Below are 23388 nucleotides of genomic sequence, written 5' to 3'. Positions count from 1 at the left end.
CAAAGAGACACTGAACCAGAACACCACAATTTGGACATCCAATACAAGGGCAATTGTATTACCAGTGGTCCATTTTTCTGATGAGCACTATATCTGCTATCACTACTGAGTCAGTACAGCATGCACTATCCACCATATAGTGACACATGAAGCATATTCCAAAGATGTCAAATAAGAACTTGGACTACAAAACTACTTAGAAATCTTTAAAGACAAATGCGTAGAATAAAAGACCCTCCAGTAAACAGACCATTTAATCACCATGATGGCTGTACCATAACAATCACTGCAGGAAGAGGCACAGCACATAAGTCACTACAAAAAAGTAGAGCTGTTCACTGCCTTGGTCTGAAGATACAGATAATGGCAACTAGCATCCCAGAAGCACTACTGAAGCAGTCTTAAAATCAAAGCATGTGTTAAGATGAAAAGAATAATGAATGCTGAATGATGAGAGAATGCTCTTGAAAAAGAGAAAGAAAGAGAAAGAAAGAAAAGAAAGAAAGAGCGAGGAAGAAAGAAAGAGCGAGGAAGAAAGAAAGAGGAAAAGAAGATGCCCTGATATACTTCAGAAGACAACTGAAGGTAGAAAACCAGCAAGATAGTTCCCAAAGTATACCCCCTGGCACATCACTGTTACACTACAACCCATTTATCATGATGTGAGTCTTGGTTTTCCAGTACTGTCTCTGAATGCCTGTTAACATTATCTGTGCCCGGATGGCAGCTATCTGTTTAGTCAGTCACACTAAATACAGCTTAGTTGTTGCACCCGATGTGATAAAGCAAAATGTCACTCTAGCTTAACAACCCTTGCATTATCACCTGGCTTTATCACAGAATAAAATATGATAACAGACACTGCTTGCCAGCCCGTTGATCCCATCAGAATTTCTCTCCTGTCCTACCTGCATGGGTTTTCATCTCACATTCATTCTTTTTCTAAAAATGTTACCTCTTTCCCCATGAAAATCAGCAATAAATTCAACAGACCCACTCTAATTCTGCAGCAGATAAGCAAAGATATGTTGATGGATGAAATGTAGGCCAGTCAATCATGGGTAGCAGCACAACGCATAGGCCTACAGTAAAAATCAAATCCGATTAAAATTAAATTTCTTATAACAGCATAGGAGCCTTTATGCAGAAGGGAAGAAGCTTGTGGGAAAGGGCAGAGGGAGGGATGTTTTTCTTTCCTTACTTCAGAAAATAAAAGCCCCTCCTCCATTCTGCTGCACATCAAAAATCGATGATAAAAGATAATTTTTATGGCTGTATTCTTACTTGCTTTATCTATTGCATGCCTGTCCCAGCACACAGGGGATTGCCTGCATGGAATTAAAATGACTTCTGCTCACTTAAGTCAAGCAGTTAATGCGTTCTGTACTTACACACTAAATTCAATCATCAGAATATCCCAACAGTATAACAAGAGCCATCATATTACACAAATGGCAACCATTGCAGAGACAAAAGACAATACTTTCCAACACTGCTAACAAGGAAATCAGAGTCACATTAAAAACTCAAACAAAACTGATTGTTTTGTCAATTTACTAAAAAAAGCACCCCCTACGATCCAGTTGCCACTCCTTTGATTTTTTTTTTTTTTACACCTAGACTTTTTTTCTGATATGCTGTTGCTATTTTCTTGTTGCTATTACTACCGCAAACAGCTGCTTGCAGCTGAACAAAAATTCAGTAACAGAACAGAAGCTATAAAATTAAACACTTTGTGAATAATAGCTAGGTCACCTGGGTTTCTCAGGCAGGCACCAAAATGAACACGTAGCTCATCTCTAAAGGAAAAGAAAAATCCTAAACCAGTTATTTAAATTAATTAGCATGCATATGCACACATTTCAATAGCCATCTTTTCACTCAGAGCCGCACTCACCGCTTGCTTCCAATAGTCACATCCAATTCTCTTACACTCCCAGCTAATATCTCTTGCTGCTGTGGAAAAGGTCTTCGTGCGAGCCTGCACTCACAGTAACAGGCTTGCCAGGAAAACGACAAGATGAAAAGCTCTCGCACCACCCCTAGCCGAGAGGAACCCCGAGCCTGGCACCCCGAGCCACAACAGCAGCACTGCAGCCCTCAGTCCAGAAAACAAGTATTTTTGAAAGGCACTGCCTTCTAATTCCAGTGTACATGATGCCAACTGTGAAAACAAAAGCTGCTAAAAACAGCGCGTGTGTGTGAGCACATGCACACAAAGCATCTTAGCTGGAATTAACTCACGTTTTCCCTCTATTCTCCCAACCCATCAGTGAACAGAGCAGTCGATTACGCTAAGCAAAATAAAATTCTGTACCAAGCATTGCATCGTTCCTAATTTTCTACTGTAGCTTCTGCTGATAGGGACAGAAGACACAGCCTGTACTCAAAGACCTGGAGAACAAAAGAAATACTGTATGAATTAATACTGCAAATTTCTGTTCAGAACTGACAGAAAAAGGTAATTAAGGCGTGCACCTCTAGCTGTTTCTCTCACGCTTTAACACTAAAGACAAGACAATCTTACCGGGATTTACAGCTGTTTACCCATATTCATTGGATATGTGAGCTTTGCATCCTTACAAATGTGCCAGCCAGTTTGAAAGCCTTGCAGAACTGAATCTGTCTCAACCTCTGCGTCTCATTTACTGTAACACAGAGGATTTTCAAAGCCATGCCTCACAACAGCTGGCTTGTTTTTGCCTGCTTCCTATGATTGACAAGTTCATACAAGCTCCGTCAACTTTAACCTTGATAAGTGAAGGCTTGGTCTGTATTGTATGTTACATCATCAGAAACTTCTGACCTCAGGGAAAAGATCTCAGAGACTTCAAAGCTTTTTCCTTCCCCCCCCCCCCCCCCCTGGATTTGGTTATTAAAAAAAAAAAAAAAAAAAAAGAGATTTTAAAAGTCCTTTAATTTTTTAAAGGGTTTTTCCTTTCATTTGTGAAAATCATGATCTGCATTTCAGCAACAACAGTTCCACAAGTTTTAAATATTTAAAATTATTTTAAAAGATCAGTGTGTTACTAGGCTCCTTTCTGAACAACGTTCAAATAACCAAGTCTTTAATTTTAGAGGACCGTCTTCGTCAACAGCCCTCCAGCTTGAATTTTTTTGCATGCGTTGTGTGTACAGGCGCTCTCTCTTGCAGGAGATTCTGCAGGGAAAGAACTAAATGCTTTCATGCTGCACGAGCAAATTACCACCCCCACACTCCATCTTTAGAAACCAAAGGCATTGTGGCCTTCATCAGAGCAAAGCTCAAGCTCCTTTCAATTTTTCTACAAGAACGCATTAAAGACTTAATAGAGAAACTGTGGATAAGGCTTTAATATGTATTAAAAGATCATTTTAAAGGTGACCACTTTAAGAGGAAAATGTTATTTTAACTGCACGCAAAATCACATACAGCGGTTAGATATTATGATACAGTACTGATATCCAGTTAATATCCTCCCCTAAAATTTTCCTATCTCCCCTAAAATTTTTATATCTCCCACAGCTGTCTACTTGATTTCAAGATAGAGAATGACTTCAAGAAAACTCACCCGTTTACATAATACAACACAACTGGTTAACAGACTGTGGTTAAGTCTGGTTGGCCCATGCAGAGAAATGGAAGTTTTAGCTGTCATATTACTTTTTAGCACAAAACGTTACTCAAATTTACTGGCATAAACAGTCTCCTGCGTGACAGCAAATCATAATCCATGTTGCCTAAGGGCTTATAGCAGAAGGTGAACATTTCACAGGCTAGCTTTTAGTACCAGAACACCATAAAGCCACTCCATATGTTAGAAATATATGAACTGCTGCACTGTGGAGACAAATCAGTTACCTATTTCCAAAGATGCTTTTCATCAAGTAACTTAGGGAAAAATAAAACCCACAATACATCAGTATATGATGCTTTTACGAGTATAACCGCCGGAGACTATATCTTATATTATCTCTGATCTCCCTACTCAACTGTTATCATTAAAATAGCCACAAGAAGATAGCTGGATTTCAAGTGATGCAACAAAAACTTAAGTCTTTAGACAGTTTTCATTCTAATCCTCTTTCCAGGGAAAGCAGTAAAACCAAACCAGAACACAAAAATGGACTAATGCTTACAAATTTATCTCTCTTCGTCTTCCCACAAACTTTTTTGCATGCCGTTCCTTTCTCCCACCCCCAATTTCAGTACCTTCAGAACCACGTGTAGGACTTCTCCCAGTTTCTCACGCTAGGTAACACTTACCTTTTTGGGCAGGGAAGGAAACTTTCCGTAAGAAGAAACTACCCTCCAACACTTCCTTTTATCAGACCATGGTGGCCTCGCATAGCCCTAGCTGTCACTGCATGCACAGCGGAGAACAGATGTGCCAGCAGCAATTAAGCGAAAGGAACTTCACTCAGTAATAAGAAGCTGGAAGTAGACAAAAGGGGGTACGTGAGGTGGTGTAGCTACCCTCACATTTAGAAACAGGGATTCAAAACCCACCTAACAGAGGCAGAGGGAGAAGCCACACTTTCAAGGGTGTGGGGAACGAGCAAATTGGATGGGGGAGAAACAGGGTGACGTTACTGTAGCGTACTGTAAACCAAGCGCAGGCTTTGGAGACGGTCCAGCACCCATTTAATGACATCCAGCAGCTGCTGCTGAGCCAGAGCGGAGCATCACATCGACCTGCAGGACGTGCACCTGACAGCCGCTGGGCTGAGCACCACTAGGAGAGTGCAGAATGGGAAGGCAATGAGAGGAGCCTGCAAGGTTTAGCACGCTCGTTTAGCCACGACCAGTCCTAGATGGCAAAATAATGCATTTAGGATGCTCTTGAAGAACCACCCATCTCTCAGCTCAAGCAGCCTGAAAGTTTTAAAATGGACAACAGGAGGAAGAAAAAGGCTGCAATTGGGACAATTTATCACGCAACTCCTGCCTTGATCCTGAGGTATGAGAAGAATCTGGTTCAAAACATTGCCACTTGAAGAGCTACCCTGTGCCAGTGGCCATATGTATTTAGATTAATCATTCTTGAAAGATCAAGAATCCACACTGTGGTATTTAATTTTGAAAAGGGCATTTACATACATGAAAGGAATATTTTTAAAAGGAAAAAGCCAGATGGTATAATGTTAAGAGATAAAATGCGACAGAAGATACTATATATGGAACTCAGAGAAAATGTGTAACACCTACCAAAACCCCCAGAAGACCACCCTTTTTCCTCCCCTCTCTCGGCTGGATTAAACAGTAATTAAAAGGACATCCACCAGAGAAATAATGTCCTACCCAAATGAGGAAAACCCAAAACTATTCTAGCAAAAAAGATGTATAAACACAGTTAAGGTAAAAAAAGGGGGGAGAAAAGGGGGGGGGAAGGTGGGGGAAAGGTGGGGGAAGGAGGGAGAAGGAAAAAAGAAAAAGAGGAAAAAAGACTGAGGTACAAATTATTAAAGGTGTTAGGACAAAAAAAGAAAAAAAAAAAGGCGCTTTTTTCAAAACGCAGGTATCTGAGACAGATTATAGGGCCAAAAGTACAATAGTAAGAATAAGAGGAAAATAAGGCCACAGCAGAAAATTGACATGGACTCCCCTTCACATCTCCGTGAATAAAACAAGCCTATGCGGGAATTACTCTCAGATGCTGTCCACCATTAAGTGGGTAGTCATGAGTTACCTGGACTACATGATAATCACCTGAAACTCCCACAGGAAATTGCTGAAACAGTAGCTGTGATGCACAACTACCCATTCCTCTGATACTTGGGCAACTGCTTGGGCAAAGTGACACATGCAAGGTTTAGGGAGGGAAGGTGGGAAAGTGTGAAGGTGTTGGAGAGAGAATGAGAGAAAGAGAGCAACAATAAAAAAATTATTCATTATGAATCTGGAGAACTTCAGAACTATAAACTTAACATCTAAACTAAGCAAACAGGTAGAAATTATATGAAAAGATTCAGCAGCTGCACTAACTAGCATGTTAAAATGACAACCATTTGGGCTTGCACAGAAAAGCTGCTTCTCGGATGCCTTACTGCTATTCTTAGAAAGAGTCACTACACATGTGGATAACAGTGATCTGGATAACAGAGACCATTTGGATTTTTAGAAGATTCTAAAAAAAAAAAAAAAAAAAAAAAAAAAAATTATCCTCACCAGAGGCTGTTAAAAATTTGATTGCCACAGGACAAAGTCCTCACTTGCATCATCCCAGGATTAACAGGACTGGTTAGATCTAGATGGTTTACAAAAGGGGTGAAAAAGAAGGTGGCAACAGTTGCTGCTGTAAGGAAATTATTCTGAGTAATAAAGACACAAGGCAAAGATTTTCTACCATTGAGCAAATTGGCCATAAAACAACAGATGAAATTCAGATTTAATAAATGCAAAATAACCCACAGGATAGCTTTTCCTATACCTCAGCAACATATACAATGATGTATAACTGAAATTACTGTTATGCAGGAAGGAAAAGCTGGATTTCACAGACCGTTCTATGAACATATCATCTGTACTCCACAGCAGTAAAAGAAAAAAAAAAAGTCAAGATAAAGGAAACATTATGTTACTTTATGAATTCATAGTGCACCCTAATGTTGTTGCAGTTCTCCCACTGCTCCAAAAGGAACATATGAGAACGCAGGAAGACACAGAAGAAGAAAATAAGGATGGGCAAAGCCATACAACAGCTTTCATAGAGCAGACACCCCACCCGCCCCCTGCAGAAGAGGTGATTTTCCTCACAACACATCAGCACAAAAAGCTACGAATGTCAAAAGTCAATGTGGGTCCAAAACCAGTTAGACGCTTTTCTGAAAGAAAAATTTATCCAGGGCTGTTAACCACAAATACTTGGGACTGCACCTCTTAGCTGCAAATCAGCAGAGGCTGGGCAAGGATATGCAGCAGCATGGCTCCATGTTTGCCTTGTTTTTATTTCCTCCGAGCATCTGCTACTGTTCTGTCAGCGGAAAGAAACCTGCTTAGGTAGACCTTTGGCCTGTGTTTTTAAGCATTAACTTCCATTAGCTTCCTTCATGTGTCAGTGATTCAAGGTCTGTCTCAAAGTGTGATATTTATTTAGCTGTTATTAGTCAGTTGCATACACTAGTACGCTGGAAAGACATAGTGGTTCATGGCAATGAAACTTGTACTAATTACAAGTATTTACAGAAATCTAAGGAAGGTAAAAGTTGGCAGAAGACTCCTAATACATGAATAGATGCTGCCAGACTCTCCCTCCTTTGTTGCCTCTATATGCATGGGAAGAGCCACAGAAGTGTTTTCCCAGTTTCAGACAAAATACAAACTTTGAAACAGCCCAAGACTGTACTGCATCACCCATTAGTCCATATGATACATACAATGACATCACTGGCAAAAAAAGTGGTCTGACAGATGCATTAATAATCCATATCTCATGATAAAGAAACGCTAATGTAAATAGAAAGGGCTTCAGCAGCTTACGTACTTAAGTCTTTGTTAATAGCTAAGAGCCTGTGAGGATGCACATTGGCTCTTCTGCACTTCCTCCAGATGCCAAGTAGCTGCACACAACCTGCTGGAAAGGGAAAACTGCAATTTTTAGAATTTTTTTTATTTCTAACTTCATGCAAGAAGGCATTTTCACATGCAAATTCATTAGCATTAGGAATTCAGATATCTGAAGCATTACTTCGAACAAACTGGTATGTTCTGACTACATGAAAAGCATGTTTTCTTCTCCCTTTAACTGAATAGTTAATCTCCCTTAAAAAGAGCACTCAAACCTTTATAATAGTCCTTATTATACTTAAATTGATTTTAAAAAGAGAACACTTCACTTTATAAACTCTTGAAGAAAATGAATGCAGAAATTGTTAGTACACCGCACATTAGATAAAAAAGTAATCATGCATATTTAGTTCATTTTCTACAAAATACTACTTGTTAGGTCATTCTACACTTAGCACACTGATAGGAAGTATTTCTTTCCTTTAGAAGAATTTATGTGAAAAATTACAACAGTTGTAGGTGAAGTGTAAAACAGAGAACTTACACCTCTTCCACACCATAAAGCTTGTTAATACATGCATGAAATGTTTGCCAAAGTAATTTTTCACTGATTCGTAAGGAAGCAGTTGCACAAGATCATACTATTTCTTCCTCAAGAGGAAAAGGGAAGAGGGTGAAAACATTTTGCTTATATAGCTCTGGTGATATCTTGATAAGTCCTACAATGATTGAGACACACTCATCCTGCAATATCCATTCAGGAAAAACTTCTTAATTTGACTCTTAACAATGTATATACCGTAAATAAAGAATCTAAGTTTAAAATCAGTATGTCATGCAATGCCTGCAAGCAGAGTTCTTAACTATTTAAGCAAACGGCCCTTTTGCTACATATAAAAAACCCAAACCCTTCCAGTCTTGCATTTCAATACCTAAGTTCCCCGTTAAGCAGATACTACCACTGTCTATTGCTACTATACTACTTTTTTTGACAGCCCAGTAAAAAACCCCAAATATAGAACTTAAAATTATTGGAGTTATAAAAAACGGGGTAGTTTCTATGAGTATTTCCAATGTCTAATTTATTTTGCAATGCCTAATTTACACCAATTATCATTGTAAACATGAGATTACATGAGAAACTAATTTGCCCAAATGTGTAATGTGGATTGGTTTTTTTCTCCTCTGCTAGTTAGTCTTTATAGATATGTACCCCCAACCCCTATAATAGTCACAAAACAGAACAAGCTCAGAGAAATAACTATCAAAACACGCATGTATGTTTTATGTGTGTGTATACACACACACACACAAACATCCATATATGCTTGATATATATAAACACATATATTAATGGAGTATCACCCATTTGTAAATTCTTTTCCATCTGACTTGATTCAGAAGACATAAGATTATTCACATTCCTGTGTTGCTGAAGGTTCTCCTTCCTCCTTGCAAAATAATTTGCTGTTGCATCACCTGGTAAGTCTGGAGGCTAGATATTTACCAGCTCTTGAAAAATCAGTTTCCTTATGAACTGCCTAATAATGAATTCGGGAACCTCTCTATAGGCTCCTGTTTCTGGCTTGTCAAAGATTTTTTTATAACATTAAACCTGGGCATTTAGGTCAACTTAGGCATCAAGAAATGATTTTTACTTAGGTTTTGTACGGTAAAGGCTGTTCCTCTGTCTTCAAGAGCTCAGACAGTAGCAACTGCTAAGGCATGAAAAAATGAAAAGAAACATCTTTCAGTGTTTAATTAGAGTTGAGTCATGCTGTGGTCCTATACTTGACATGCACATGTTCTTGTACTTGACACCTATTAAATGTTGAAAGATTTTCTGTGACCTGTGATCTCATAAATCCTTTTTCAGTTTTTGAAATTATGTAATTTTCATAGACATTGCAGAAACAAATTAATAGAGATACAAGTCAAATGTTCTTAGAAAGTAAATAAAAGCAATGGCTGTGAACATCTCTAGTAGATGGCAATCTTAAGAATTAGATCATAATGCACTATTCTTTTGATGTAGATTGACTTTTATGTGTGCCGTGTCATCCTGCAGGAAGCCACAGACTACAGGGGAGAGCACCAATTTCCACCTTTAACCTTCTGAAGGGCTATGTCTGTTTAGAAATTGTGGAGACTTCTATAGGGAAGTTAATTATATAACCAGCATATGTCATTTGACAAATACAGAGAGAGAGACACGTTTCAAGAAGGATAGACTTTACATCTGTAAAAAGCTAAGCTTTTGTAACTAATTTGAAATAGAAAGAGTAGCATCATTAAACATAAAAAAGCATCAATTTTTGTTTTACAGATGAGCAGACTTGTGTAACACTTTTAAGCAGTCCTAAAGTTAAGAACATACTTAGAATCACATCAAGCCTCAGTATAAAAATATTCGGCTCATGTCAGATGACTGTTTGCATGCCTGTAGGTTCATAACAAGAGTGGTTTGGTTCTTCCATGAGAGATGATAATGGCTACTATGGACCACTACTTTCTCTTCCTATAAAAAATAATATTCCAAGCTATTAAATACTGCAATTCGGAAGAACACGTTGTAGCTTTTCTGAAGAGGGAGATGAAACAACCTGAATTCACTGAAAGCACTCAGTAATCTCAGAGGGGTAAAATACAGCCCAAAGATGAAAGGAGTTCGCAAATTATCTTCATCAACTTAAAAAAAAATCCCAATTTTTCGAAGTAATGTTAATTTAGGTTTTGCAACTGTGTGCTAAAAAAAGAACAGCACCAAAAAAATACTGTAGCAAAATGAACCAGAGGCAAAAAGCCCAGGAGAAAAAAAATTGCTTATCATACTCTTCTTTTTGTTGTTTTTTAACCATTTGCTGTTACAATACTCCAACCTTTTCTTATTCTAGATTCAGTGCATTAAAAAGACTCATATTTCTCCTGAAAATTATCAGGGACGCTGTAATGGTAAACATTCAAAGTTTATTTAAAACGCAAATTTTTCTTTTTTTTTTTTTTTTTTTTTTTTTTTTTCCAGAACAACTGGCGGGGAGTGAGGCCAGAGGCACCTTGTAGCATTGGGCAGTCTCTAACCCAGAGAAGGCACCTGTGGACTCCACAGCTGGCTCTCAGCTTGGGTCCCTGCACATCTAACCCACGCAAATGCTGAAGAGCCGCTCCTATGTCCAGCACGGTCATGCTGGCTTTGGTAGCACAAAGGCAACTGTAGCACACAGGCCCCAGTAGCAAAAAAATAAGGGCCATCGGCAATATAATCCAAACCCAAATTTTCAAAGAAAGTATTAAATATGACCACAAGAAAGACCTTAGGTTTGGTTAATATTCATGTTCTAGAATATACCATGCATTAGGTAGATTTGCTAGCCATTTGCAGATTGCTAGCTTTTAAAAGTAGGAAACTAAATGCCTTTAGGGCAGCTCAAAAATCATAAAATCAATTCATGTCATGATGAGTCCAGTCGGTTTTGAGCACAAGAATGCCTTGTTAAAAAAATGAGCACATGGAAATACATATCCTTTCCCATAGGACAGCCATTCATCATCATGGAGTGGTAGTTCACAGCACTGAAATTAAATTCCCAAATGACAGATTTATTTAGTTAGTTTTTTGAATATGGAAGACATATAAGCCCTCTGCATAACACAAGTGCTGACGGAAAGACTGCGAAAGAGACCATTTTACAAAACCTCCTGTAACGCGGTGAAATGGCCAAATACTACATCTGAAATAGTATGTCAAAATAGGCTTCGGCTTAGAAAAAAAAAAAAAAAAAAAAAAAGGTTATTGCAGCTGGTGCCCAGTCACGTGATTTTCATGGATTCCGTGATTATAAAGCAAGAATTGTGCTGCACAAACACTGCTAAAATGCTGGCGTAGGAGTATTATTCACATGCTTTTGTGACTAGGGTTCAGCACTGGTGGATGGAAATAATTTTACTTGTCCAGAGATGCTGTCTGCCTACAGAAGCTCGTCTGCTCCTGGCTGATTGTGCTGCCGCCTCCCCCTCTCCCTCCCCTCCAGCCCAATCACCCCTCCACGCGCCTGCGCACACACTCACACCCTCATGGCCTATTCATTTTGAAATCACTACGGTAAGTACAAAGGGCTACAAAGAATTAGAAAAATAGCAGATGGTGTCTTCAGCTGGGCCATAAGCAATGCAAAATACAACTGTATAAACACATGAATGAATACTAATTTTTTACAAGCTTTTACAGCCACAACTAGAGTATGCGTTTGCGACAGTTCGTAATTTTCTCTCCCCTTGAGAGATTAATACCACTTACAGAACTGAGGAAAGCCCATGGAAGTTATTTTTCGTATACATGTGTTTCTCCTGTTACAAAAACCAGAGCTACCAAACCTGGCGATAGCAATGTGTGCACCATCTCAGTTCAGCTGCCACACGCCACTTAAGCAGCCGCAGTATCAGCGATCGCTGAAATCACTGCTTACATTACAACGGCTCCAGCAAACTGCGGGCCAGGAGAAGGGCACCCCCCTAGACATTGAAGGTTTTTAACTGCATTGTCCATACAGTCAGTCATACATTTGAAAAGGGTCTGAAAATATTGTACAGTTTAATTAAAACATGAATTAACAGAGAAAAGGGGAACTCGTCAAATGGAAAAACAACTTTTGGTGGCTTCTGTTCATGTACTGCATTCTGTAAAGGCACAAGTAGAGAAAAGTCCAATTTACAGCACTACTATGTTCCAGCAGCATGCAGTCTTTGCCACAGATAATACTGGAAAACTCTTTTGGGAAACCTCAAGCATTCCCTCCCCGCCCTCTCCCTCCCCCCCACCAAAAACCTGTAACTGATAAATATGAAAAATATCTGCATCGTTTCATGCACACAAATAAGAATCATCTGGCTCCAAACAAACTGTAATACACTCAACACTTGACAATTTCTTCAAGCTCACCCTAGAGTCCCCATAAATTTCAGTCCCAACATTAATTCTATCATGCACATTGAAGTGTGTGGGGAGAAGGAGGGAAACAAGGGAAAAAAGCATTACAAAACCTCTGAAATCATCATAGCAAAACTTCCAGTTTGGGTCAGGAAAAAATCACATCAAAGTTGTCCTAAGAAATCTCTTAAAGCCAGAAATTAAGAAATACTTACCTTAGAGTGCAGTTCCTTTCATCCAGATTGTTAACTTTAGAGAAAATACGCTCCCCATCTTCCCTTAAATCCTCTGCTTGCCTCCTTACTTCAACTGAGACTTCCTAAAAATGGTTTATAGCACAAGTAAGACACCAAGTCATCATGTTTCAGACTCCCGAAAAAATCTGTGATTATGGAACCTCTTATTTGTGGGTTTGCTCTGTTTGAATATACATGAAGTCAACAGCATAGCATGTCTTAAGCTTGTTTGGTTTTAAGTAGTACAGTATGCTATGTGAACTCGTGTGCAGCACTACCGACCTGGCTGTGCTCGAGTTACTGCTCTACTTTGCTGATCTACAGAAGAGCTTAACATTTATATAAACCTTCACAACTTCTATTTGGCAAAGACAAAAAAAAAAATGCAGCAACGAATTTACAGAAGAGTTGCTCATGGTTTAGAAGAGGCAAGTACACACCAGCTTTTCAATCCCTAAGCATGTACTTTAGTTTCTCAGTAAAACATACAACATCACTGTTCCAGAATTTTATTATCTCACTATCTTCAAACAACCACACCCAAAGCATAGTTTTGCATTACAAACACTGAACCTACAGGAAATTTAATTGCGCATTAGCACTGGAATCATCTGAATCATATATGCGAAACAACATCTTTATTTACTTCAGTCTGTTGTAAGCATCTTCAATGCACTTATCACCATATTTTCCAGGTGCCTAAACAGGTGTCTGCATTTTGCCCCAGGAGTCCTATACTGAACTCAAAGGCACTGACTAATAAACCAGAAATGCATACATGGAATAGATTATATGGTGATTTTTCTGCTGGGTAGGCAATTATTAAATAATTTATTTAATTTAATTTTCAAAATAACTTCCAGGTGAGTATATCCAGTGCTTGGAATCTCTACCCTAGTAAATTATCCGCATAGTTAAGTCTGCACATAGCATTCAAAAATAACTTTTCCAAAACTTAAAGCCACAAAAAACTTAACGAAAAAGAGTCCACAACTTTTAGAGACAAACATACTTTGTTTCTTTTTGAGCTATTCTCATTCTACTCCCTGTATATACACACACACAGAGGTGCCGTGTGGATGTGTATGTACATATGTATGCAATTTTTTTACCAAGAGGGAAGGAAAAAAAAAAAGGAAAAAATAAGATACACTTGCATTGCCTCAATTCTTTTCTTGCGTAAGGTGAAGTTCAACGCAAGTTGAATACACTATGACTCCTTATACATATCAGGCAATCTTGTAGCAGCTTGAACAACATCTTTTAAACAGAGAACTTAAGAGACTTTGTTTCTCTGTTTACTTCTCCTGACACCTGCCAACCATTCCCTGGCCCCGCTCAGTTAACAATTAACTTAGTATTTGCTTGAAAGTTGAACAGACATTTGGCATCTCTCTAAGGAATGAATTTATGCATCTTAAATCAAGCAAACTGACATAAAATGAAACACTAAGCAGTTTCACTTGTTGCTGTAGTGTAGCTTTAATATTAACAGGCGTATTTTTAATCTCTAAACTGTATTAGGCAGAAGTTTTGTCCTATGTAGCTTTTGCATCAAGCAAGTTTAGAAGAAAAGAGGACATCTATGGCAAATGATTAGACCATTAACAAAATTGCACAAAAGTAGATATTATTTCCCCTTGGAACATTTTTCTTCATAGTTTCAGAGAACTGAAAGCCTTAAAATGGGTAAGGCAGCCACACCAATGAAGAAATAACTCTGGGTGAAGATTGCTTTGATCCTTCTACACCTCTACTGTAAAAAAGAGGATATCATCAAATCAAGTTTTCTTCCATCTGGCTACAACACACAAGAAATTACTTGATCCAGTTGCTCTTTGCTACATTCAGTTCTTGTGCAATACAAACTTTGATCTTCTTAATTTTACTTATGAGAGCTACCTGTAACAATTATTCCTTTACCGACAAAAGGCAAACACAATGCTACATTGTGCTTCTAAACTGGAAATGTTCACAAAAATGCTCTCTTTCCCCTTCCACCGCTCTCCTGCCCCCCACCTCAGGCAATTTAAAGGATAATGCGATAGACACTTGTACCTGTTTGTAGAAATCAGTAGAAGGGGATGATCTAGACCTCTCATGGGTGTACTGGGGTTTCTCATGTTGTTCGTGGCCTGCATCAAGAATATTATCGGCTGAATGGTACCTTCCTGAGCTCCTTGGCTCTATCGGCTTCCGCTGCTCCTTCCATGATGCCTGATACTCTGCAAAGGTTCCCAGGCGCTGCGGCTGTTCAGATTTCACAATCATATCAGCAGCCTTATTGCTGCTACGATGGTGGATATTATCTTTTGAAGCATGTGCAGTTTCAAGTCCAACAGAGGCTGCCCGACCTCTTCTCTCATACCATGACTCGTCTCCCTCTTGTCCACCGTGAGCTTTCCTATCTGGCCTTTCAGGCTGCCCCTCAGCTAGACTGTGGGGAGCTGGTTTCTGTGCTGATTTCCTATATGCAGGCTTACTTGTTTCTTCAAAAAATTTCCACCTGTCCGCAAACGAGCCCAGGGCTTCTTCAGATGTATTTGGACGGCAATGAGCACGGCACTCATCCTCTGACATCCCCACCTCATTCATCTTCTCCGGTTCAGAGTAAGACTTCAGTTTTTGCTCTGTTGTGAACCTCTTCCTGGCTCCAATCCGAGAAACGTGATGAGTGCCACTCCCTGTAGGGTTCGGTTTAGCTTGTGTAGCCTCGAGGAATCCAGACACATCTTCAGAAACCAAAGCCAATAATGAGGAGTTGTAACTACCAGTTTTCCGCTCAGGTGACCTGGGGAGATATTCAGCGGGACTGGGCTCCAAGTCCCGCCGTTTGAAGGACGTCGCCCTCAGAACCCTGGCCTGTGCTTCCTTGAGGTGATCTTTGTAGGTGCTGGTAAAGTTAGCATCTGGGGAGGCAGTGACATTTTCTGCTGAATCTGGCTTCCAGGTCTCATTGCACTCCTCCGTTTCAGATGACCCTACTAATGCAGCAGTGCTTCTACTTTTCTGCAGATTCGCTCTTCTCATTTGGATCTCATTTCTCAGGGTTGTTGCAAAACGATCGCTCCTTCGTGCCTGTTTAGACAAGTGAGTGTCAAATGGGGCCTGTCGCTCTGGTACTGCTTCTGGGCTGTTGTCAGACTGTTTTTTCCCTTCCTGAGCTAAAGAGTGCAACATTGGAGTCTTCTGAGGAGAAATCTTGCTACTCTCATCTTTCCCCCACTTAAAATCTTTCTGAGCAGATCTGTTTTCAGTGGTAAGGACACAGCCCTTTACATACTCCTGTTGACCGTACCTTGTTTCACTTTCCTCAGAGCTGCTCTCAAAGTTTTTCTTTTGTCCAGACTTTTCAGTTTGATTGGGTTTTTTAGCTTCTTCTACTACAGCACACCTAGCATCCCCCTCTCTGTCCACTGGGTAATGACTACTGTTCTCACACCCTTTCAGTGAGGATTCAACAGGTTGTTGAGGTAGATAGTATTTTGGTTTTTGGACCATTGTGACAACTGCAGGATTTTCATGAGGTCCAAGCAATGCATCAGTCCCCACTGCCGATTTCCAGCTGTCATCCTTGAGTTGTAGTGGCTTTGAGCTTCCCTGAGAAGGCTGTTTTGCTGTCACGCAATAATAGCGACTCTGTCCAGTGTTGTCCAGCTTCTGTTCAGCAGCACTGTTCGAAGAAGAGGAAGTGTTGAGCAGACTGGCTTGGTTTGAACTGTAGCCATGAAAATGATCTGTAGGTAACTCCTGAATGCCACTATAGGCCAGGTAATGTTGCTGATCTTTAGGTGCAGCTAAGATTCTTGCATTGTGAAAAAAAGTGCTTTCATCACTGTACTGGTGCTGGTGGTGGTAACTGTAAGTAGGCTGTGCAAACCGAACATCTGTGCTGGACAAGGATGACTGCAGTTTGTTCACAGTTCCTGCATTACTATTGTACCTTTCACCAGCTGAAGAAAAAGTGTGTTCTGAACTGAGATCAGATTTATAATTTGAGCTGCTGACCCTCCTGTCACATGCTCTGGAGGGCCGCCGCTGCTGCTCCACAGTTTCCAAGTTCCAGTCACTTCTGGGCTGAGACCGGTTCAGGGCTGTAAAGTGCTGCGTGCTGGCACCCTCTGAGTACACAGGGCCATGGGCTTTCTCATGGCCTTTGGTAGCAGCAAAGCTGTCACTACGAAGAGGTGGAGGTGGGGGGGGAGGAGATGAAGACTTCTTCTTATCAGGAACATACCAGACAGGTCCAAAACTGGATCTTCCAGAGCTAGTGAGCTTGCCATCGGTGTGTTCCTCTATTCTAGGACTTCTGTTGTTCTCATATTGGATGGGAGCTGGCAAATACCCAGGTTTGTCCTCTATTCCACTGCTGTCATTCAAGAACTGGCCAGACTTATTTCCGTGCTTAGCAGTCTCCCAGTGGCCTACTTTGTATAGCATGTTCTCTGTTGAAGAAGTGTCTGCATTGGATAGAGTGTGGTCAGGGGTGCTAGAACTTGTGGAGAAAGACCCGTAGGCTGAATCCCGCTTACTTTGGCTCCCTAGATGATCAATGCTACTATTAGATCTTGCAGAAGAAAGCCTTCCGTACTGGGCTACTTGTGGAGTGTGGTCCCAGCTGTCCATACTTCCCAAAGAGCTGAATTGGTCAGAAGTGCGATGTAGACTTGACTGATCCCATGAGTTTGACAGGTCATGAGAAGAACAACTATGGTAGGAAATAAACAAAAAGCCTCAGCATAAATATACCAGTCAAAAAATGCCACAACAGAATTATAAATACATAGCCACCAATTTTACTAACATTGGTTAAGATCCATCTGCATAGCAGTTACGAGACAAACAATCTAATAAAATTGGAAGTTTGAACACGAAGTCAAGGCTTTATCTTTATACTCTGCCACCGATTCAAAGCTTGAAACCTTAATAACTAACTCAATTTCCCTTTCTAAGTTGACCAATAAGTAATGCACATTTATCTCCTTGAAGGCTCCCCTCTCCCTCTGCAATTTGTTGATTTTGCTGCCTTTACTTTTAGCCTCATTTAGTTTGAGCTCCATTAGCTCCCTCTTTCCCAGGACGAACACCAACTTATTTTCCAGGCACCCTGATTCTTCCAGCTATTTAAGTCATGTACTTCCCTGTTCATCTTTTGTAATCTCACCCTAAACTTCTTCAGCCCATAAAGTTACTCCCTTGTCCTGCTTATCTGAATCTGTCCATCCATTTAATATTTTCATTTCTAAACAGAGGTTCACTAAAAACATTTGCCTCAAATGCCACCATTTTAGTTCTGAGGCTCCGCATGCACCTTATCAGTGTGGTTTCAAACCACTCTCAGGTTGACAACCTCACAACATCATTCAATTCCACCCAGATCCACAACACTGACAGGAAAATGTCAGGAGATGCCCAAGTAACGTAAGGTCTGCATGGCCAAAACTAAGCTGCTGACTTTCCTTCAAGAATCCTTACCGCCACCAGTTCTTCTCTGCCACTCTTTCCTCTATAGAAATGTCATCTTTGACACTGTACTTTCTCTGGATCATTTGCCTAGAACACTATTTCAAAATCTTGCTGCTTCTGTTGTTTTTCTACCCAATCAGTTTTGTTCTGTTTTCTTTCTTTCCTATCTTTCACAGCACCCAGCCCCTGTCAATCCAACACACTCATGCTGAGACGATAGTCTTTCCAATTATTCTCATCACATCTCCTTGTTTGAACTTTACTGGCAGCCCCTCCTGCTTTTATATACCAAATTCAAATTCTTGCCCTTGCATGCAAAGCCCCTTGGGTAGAAATCCCAGAATTATTCCACTTCCCTGTAGCTATAATTATATGAAGCATCTATCAAATCTTCTGCAGTAAAGCAACCTGTGAAAGCTAGCAATGAAATTACGTTAGTCCACATAAAAAATACAGAGGGTGATACAGGTCGTTTTTTCTGTCAAAAATATTGCAAAGGTCAACAACAGTTCTTTGGAATTCAGTATTAACATGAGAATTGCTTTTTTCCCCTCTATTACTATAGCCTTTATAACTTTTTTTATACAACATGGTCAAAAGCACTTTATGTGAAATAAGAGAAGGTATACTTGGTGCTTATTTTCTAAAAGCATTTTATTAACAAGATACACTGGCATTGGCCTCATCTTGTGGGTTTTTTGTTCTTTCATTCTTTTATTTTCAGCATTTTAAAACATCTTACTGAATACTTAAAAAGGTCTTAATTGTCATCTTAGGCAGATACTGTGGTTCATGTAAAAAATGTCTTGGTCATTATTAGGATCGCCTTTGTTAATGAAGAATGTAAGCCAGATATTGCTATGAATTGCTGATATTTTTCCCCCCTCTTCAGCACTAAGGAGATACTGGGCATCGATTAAAATAAAGATGACACTTGTGCAGGAAACCCTCAATTTACAATTCTCATGTAGATCTGCTGGTATCAAATGTGAAGCAGAGATCATCAGCATACGAGGTCAAAGGCCTGCCCAAAAACGCCTACGGGAAACCCAGCAGATGCAGCAAAAGCTTCAAAGAAAGGACAGGAAAGTTTCTGGTGGTGTGTTACTGCAAAGCATGGCCTCCTGTGGTTCCTAACTGCAGGGCAATCCTCCCATGAACCCTGACATGGAATAGAGTTCAAGAGCCATTTCTCTCCCCGAGCCTGGCATCCCAGGATATCCTTCTCTCAATGCCTTTTTTAGAGTGGATTCATAAAAACACCTACACTGCTGGTTGAAGTCTGGCAGGTGAAGTCCAGGAATAATCTACAAACACCATCCTTGGCCACTTTGGCCAAGAAGCACCCCACCAACCCTGGGGCATGAGTTTCTGCTTCTGGGCCCTCCCAGAAATGACATGATCTCAGCAAATCAGACCACGTTCAGACCGCATGGGATTACAGACCAGATGTACCTGACCCTAATTGCCCCAAAAACTCAGTTTAAGCAGCCTTCTCAAAGCATACTTGCCTCACACCCACACCTGTAAGGCTAGAACAAAGTAGAAGAGGTTGTTGGTTTCAACTGCACACCCAGGGGCTCAAAAAACAAAACAAAACAAAACAAAAATTATAAGATCCTCTATTATAGTATATCCTACTGGAAGAAAATGAAGGGTCTAAACTTTCAGCAACTTAAGATAGTTCATATCCACACCTCCCAGAAAAGTGCACTCAGCCTTAGTCTAGGGTGGGCTAGGAAAAAAGTCTGCATCCATGTTGCTACGGTATGACTTCTGTGAAAAGGACAGCAGAAGACTCACAGAGGGAAATGAAGGCACCAAAAGCTTACAAGGTCTAACCCTCTAGCCTTGTGTGAGAGGCACCTAGACCTGACCTAGTGCTCCCAAGATAGCTTACAGTTTTTGAATGAAAGTCGCATGATAAAAAAATACACATATAGTGGTGGATGTGGAGACCTGGGCTCCAGAACTACCCTCTCTCTTATCTACACTGGTACAGTCCCTTCCGGTCTGTCTGTCTTCCTCTATCAACATGCACCTTCTCAAAGGTCCAAATCCAGTAGGCTGGCAAAAAACCTCCACCAAAATGAGCCAACACCCCCCCCCCCCCCCCCCCCCCAAACCAAACTGAATTACCCATAGCTTAATCTAGCATCTACCTAGGTAGTAAGGACAATTTTCAGAGGGTTGTTTTGTCCAGCTGAGCCCCCCCCCCCCCTCGCCGCCAAATCCGGGTATATCCTACTTGGAAGAAAGCAAAAGCATCTCTCCCCCTGATAGAATTCTCCATGTTTTACAAGTGGTTTAGTTTTCACACTCACAGAGGGAATGCAGGCAGGCACATTCAGAAGAGATTTTAGGCCGTCAATACCAAATCTCAAATGCTTAGCTCAAGGAAGGACAAGAAATTCCAGAAATAGCTCAAGGATGGGATCCTTGGGCTAGAAACATCCCCTCCTCAGGCTACTTCTATTATCTCCTTGCATATTGCTGCTTTCAGCTACTGATTACTGTGTCTCTTGTTCAGTTTGGTGCTTGACTTAAGAGCGCAGGGTGCTTCTTGATTTTGTGGATTGTACTTTGAAAGTGGGGAACCTCTGAAGCTGCTCACCTTCTCTTTCTGCAGATGAGCAAGCCCGAAGAACTCCCCCTCTGCAACTGGGATCCTCAAAATACCCAAATCCCTGGGCTGGCACTCTGGGAATGCTGGGCCTCCAGCAGCCACAGTCTGAAGTCAGCTCTGCCACTGAAACTGTCTTGGGCAACAGACACCAGGACCGACAAATCTCCCAAGTACATCACTTTTCAAGTGGGCAGCACAGGCAGCCAAGGGGTTCAGGATGGCCGTGCCCTGGGAAACCTGGTATTAGACTGTGCTAAAGCCACTAACTCTTTCAGCAGCATCTAAGAAAGCAGAATTTGCCCTTTTTACTAATTCTGATGTCTACCAGCAGTTGCTGCTATTTCTGATATATGGGGGGGAGAGGACTGCTCTATTCCCCTCCCCTTTTTCCTTTACACCCACAATTTCCTGCCCAAAGCTCATTCCAAACTGGCCTTGAACCAAATCAGTATTTTTTTTCTTTTTTAAATATTGTTATTTGCCCAGCTCCTATCAAATCACACTTTGAGACATGTGTCTTGCAGTATTTTACTTTCACAAGGTACAAGGACAACCATCAGGAAGCATATATTGATTTACAGCTCAGTCAGAAGACTCAGTAGACCGAAAGTAGAAATACTCTTGAGTTAGCATTGCAACCAGGACGCTATAAAGTTTTTAGAAATTTCTGAATTTTGCTTCTATGTACAAGGACTTTTGCTGTCTTCAAATCTATAAATCTAATTCAGCCCATCTACATGAAATTTAAATACAAACTCTTTAAATCAGTGCAAAACAGCAGCAATTATAATTGAGGATTTGAGAAATATAATGTGCTAAAACTTCTGTTAATGAAGTATTACAAAATGCATTTAAAAAACCTTTCTGTCTAAATGTTAACATTCATACTTTATTCAAGGGTATACAGCAAGTTATTTCAAAAACAGTAGAGGGCTTCCAAAGAAAACAAATGATGTAAAAATGATTGTAAAAAATAAATGAAAAATAAAATAAAATCTTAAAGTATGAATGTTCTTCTGTTTTAACTACCACAATAAATTAACATCAAGAAATAATGACAAAGAACGTACAGCAGTAAATATAGAAAACACAAGCCTATTTTCCAAACTGGGATTGCGTTCCAGACTAATTTTCTTTAATGCTCAGTGTAATTAAGGCCCAATGGGAACTAAGAGAAAAGCAACGAAAGAAAAAACAAAACAAAACCTCATGAAAATGTCACCTATGAGCAAGAAACAAACAAGAACCTGTAACCAGACACAAACAGGCGTTACCTAAAAGTTTAAAGTTTCACAAGGGTGCCAGCCTTTCTCCCCTAGTGCTGGATAAGACCTAACAAATATTAAGGTGCTTTAAATAGGACTGAAAATCATTGGTCTTACTACCTCTCCACACGAGCAAGAGCACAGCTGTAGGGAAGATCAGATTACGGAAAGACAGTTTAACTAATAAAACCAGTAATACCTTAAAGTCCAACATTAAAACATTCTGCACCCTACATTTAGGAAAAGGCTTTTTAATAGCCTGAAACAGTATTTTTCAATTTCTTCTCCCTTTACTATTTCACTTTAAGTATGTTAATTTTGATGGTTTCTTTTAGCTTATAAAGGTTTAGGATTTTACCAGTGGACACTGAAAGGAAATGGAGAACAAGAAACATAACCTTTTGACTGCCTTTAAAGCTAGTTTCTTACCTTTCAATCACACGCACATATCACATACTGTTTCTGAAATCCATTCATCCATACGTCAAACTTCCCACGCTCCCCCTTCAAGCACTGAAAGGACAGTCAATACTAAAGATGTATAACACAACGATTCTGTATTTGTATTTGCTTTAAAAAACACTCAACGACATGACCTACATTATTATTGTCTCGCTGTTGGAGCTTAAAGCGTGTAACTTAAGCAGAGACTCACCTTGCATGATAGCGCGAGTGCCAGGAAGTGCAGGCATTGGACGAGGAAACATGTGACGTGGCTGTCTCAGGTTGACTTTCTGTAAATTTGGTTGCGTGCCAGGAGTGAGGCCTGCAGGCTAGGTCATTTCTTCTGAAAACGAGAGAGGTAGAGTGTACTAGTTTAATGCAAACAGTTCAGTAAAGTGACACGCAGCAAAAAATCTACCAGGGCAGTAGCCAAACACTATACAGATAAGACAGAGGCATAATGACTTTAAATGACAGCAAATGAGACAACTTTCTACATGCATGGCAGTTTTGAAAAGACACCAGCATTCCTTTAAAATGCTCAAGATGCAGGGAAACATCAATACTCTCCAAGGTCTGTGCTTGGGTGTTGTTTTTTGGTTTGGGGTTTTTTTTGGTTGTTGGTGGGGTTTTTTTGTTTGTTTGTTTGTTTTTTGGTTGTTTGGGGTTTGGGTTTTGTTTTTGTTTTTAATTTTATGTATTTTGGGGGTGGGGTGGTTTTTATGAGGGGTGGAGACAGGCAAACGAATTTTAAAGTACTGGACATGTATCCAGAGCTTTAACAGTTAAAGCTAATACTGGGACTTACGAGACATTTACAACATGACAACAGTACGGTAGGGCTTTGCAAGGTTGTACTGTAGGTATGTGCTTATGGGAGGAGGTGGGAAGAAAACACTTAATGACAGGAAGGAATAAAGCCATGTACATTGTTTCACACA

At 40.2% G+C, this 23388-nt stretch overlaps 1 protein-coding gene across 8 annotated transcripts in view; it reads right to left on the bottom strand.

The window, feature by feature from the left end:
* Positions 1-23388, bottom strand: part of SHROOM2 (shroom family member 2) — a 132376-nt gene that overhangs the window by 23954 nt on the left and 85034 nt on the right. For all 8 annotated transcript variants that reach the window (XM_029998794.2, XM_029998786.2, XM_029998788.2 and 5 more), the window contains 3 exons: positions 22659-22790; positions 14705-17354; positions 12626-12729 (listed from right to left, as the gene is read on the bottom strand). In XM_029998794.2, coding sequence (XP_029854654.1) covers positions 12626-12729; positions 14705-17354; positions 22659-22790 — 2886 coding nt within the window. The remainder of the gene's footprint in view (positions 1-12625; positions 12730-14704; positions 17355-22658; positions 22791-23388) is intronic.

Source organism: Aquila chrysaetos, chromosome 23, assembly GCF_900496995.4.
Source record: "Aquila chrysaetos chrysaetos chromosome 23, bAquChr1.4, whole genome shotgun sequence".
Lineage (NCBI taxonomy): Eukaryota > Metazoa > Chordata > Aves > Accipitriformes > Accipitridae > Aquila > Aquila chrysaetos.
The sequence above is the reverse complement of the archived record's forward strand: the minus strand, read 5'-3'. Positions and strand labels throughout refer to the sequence as shown.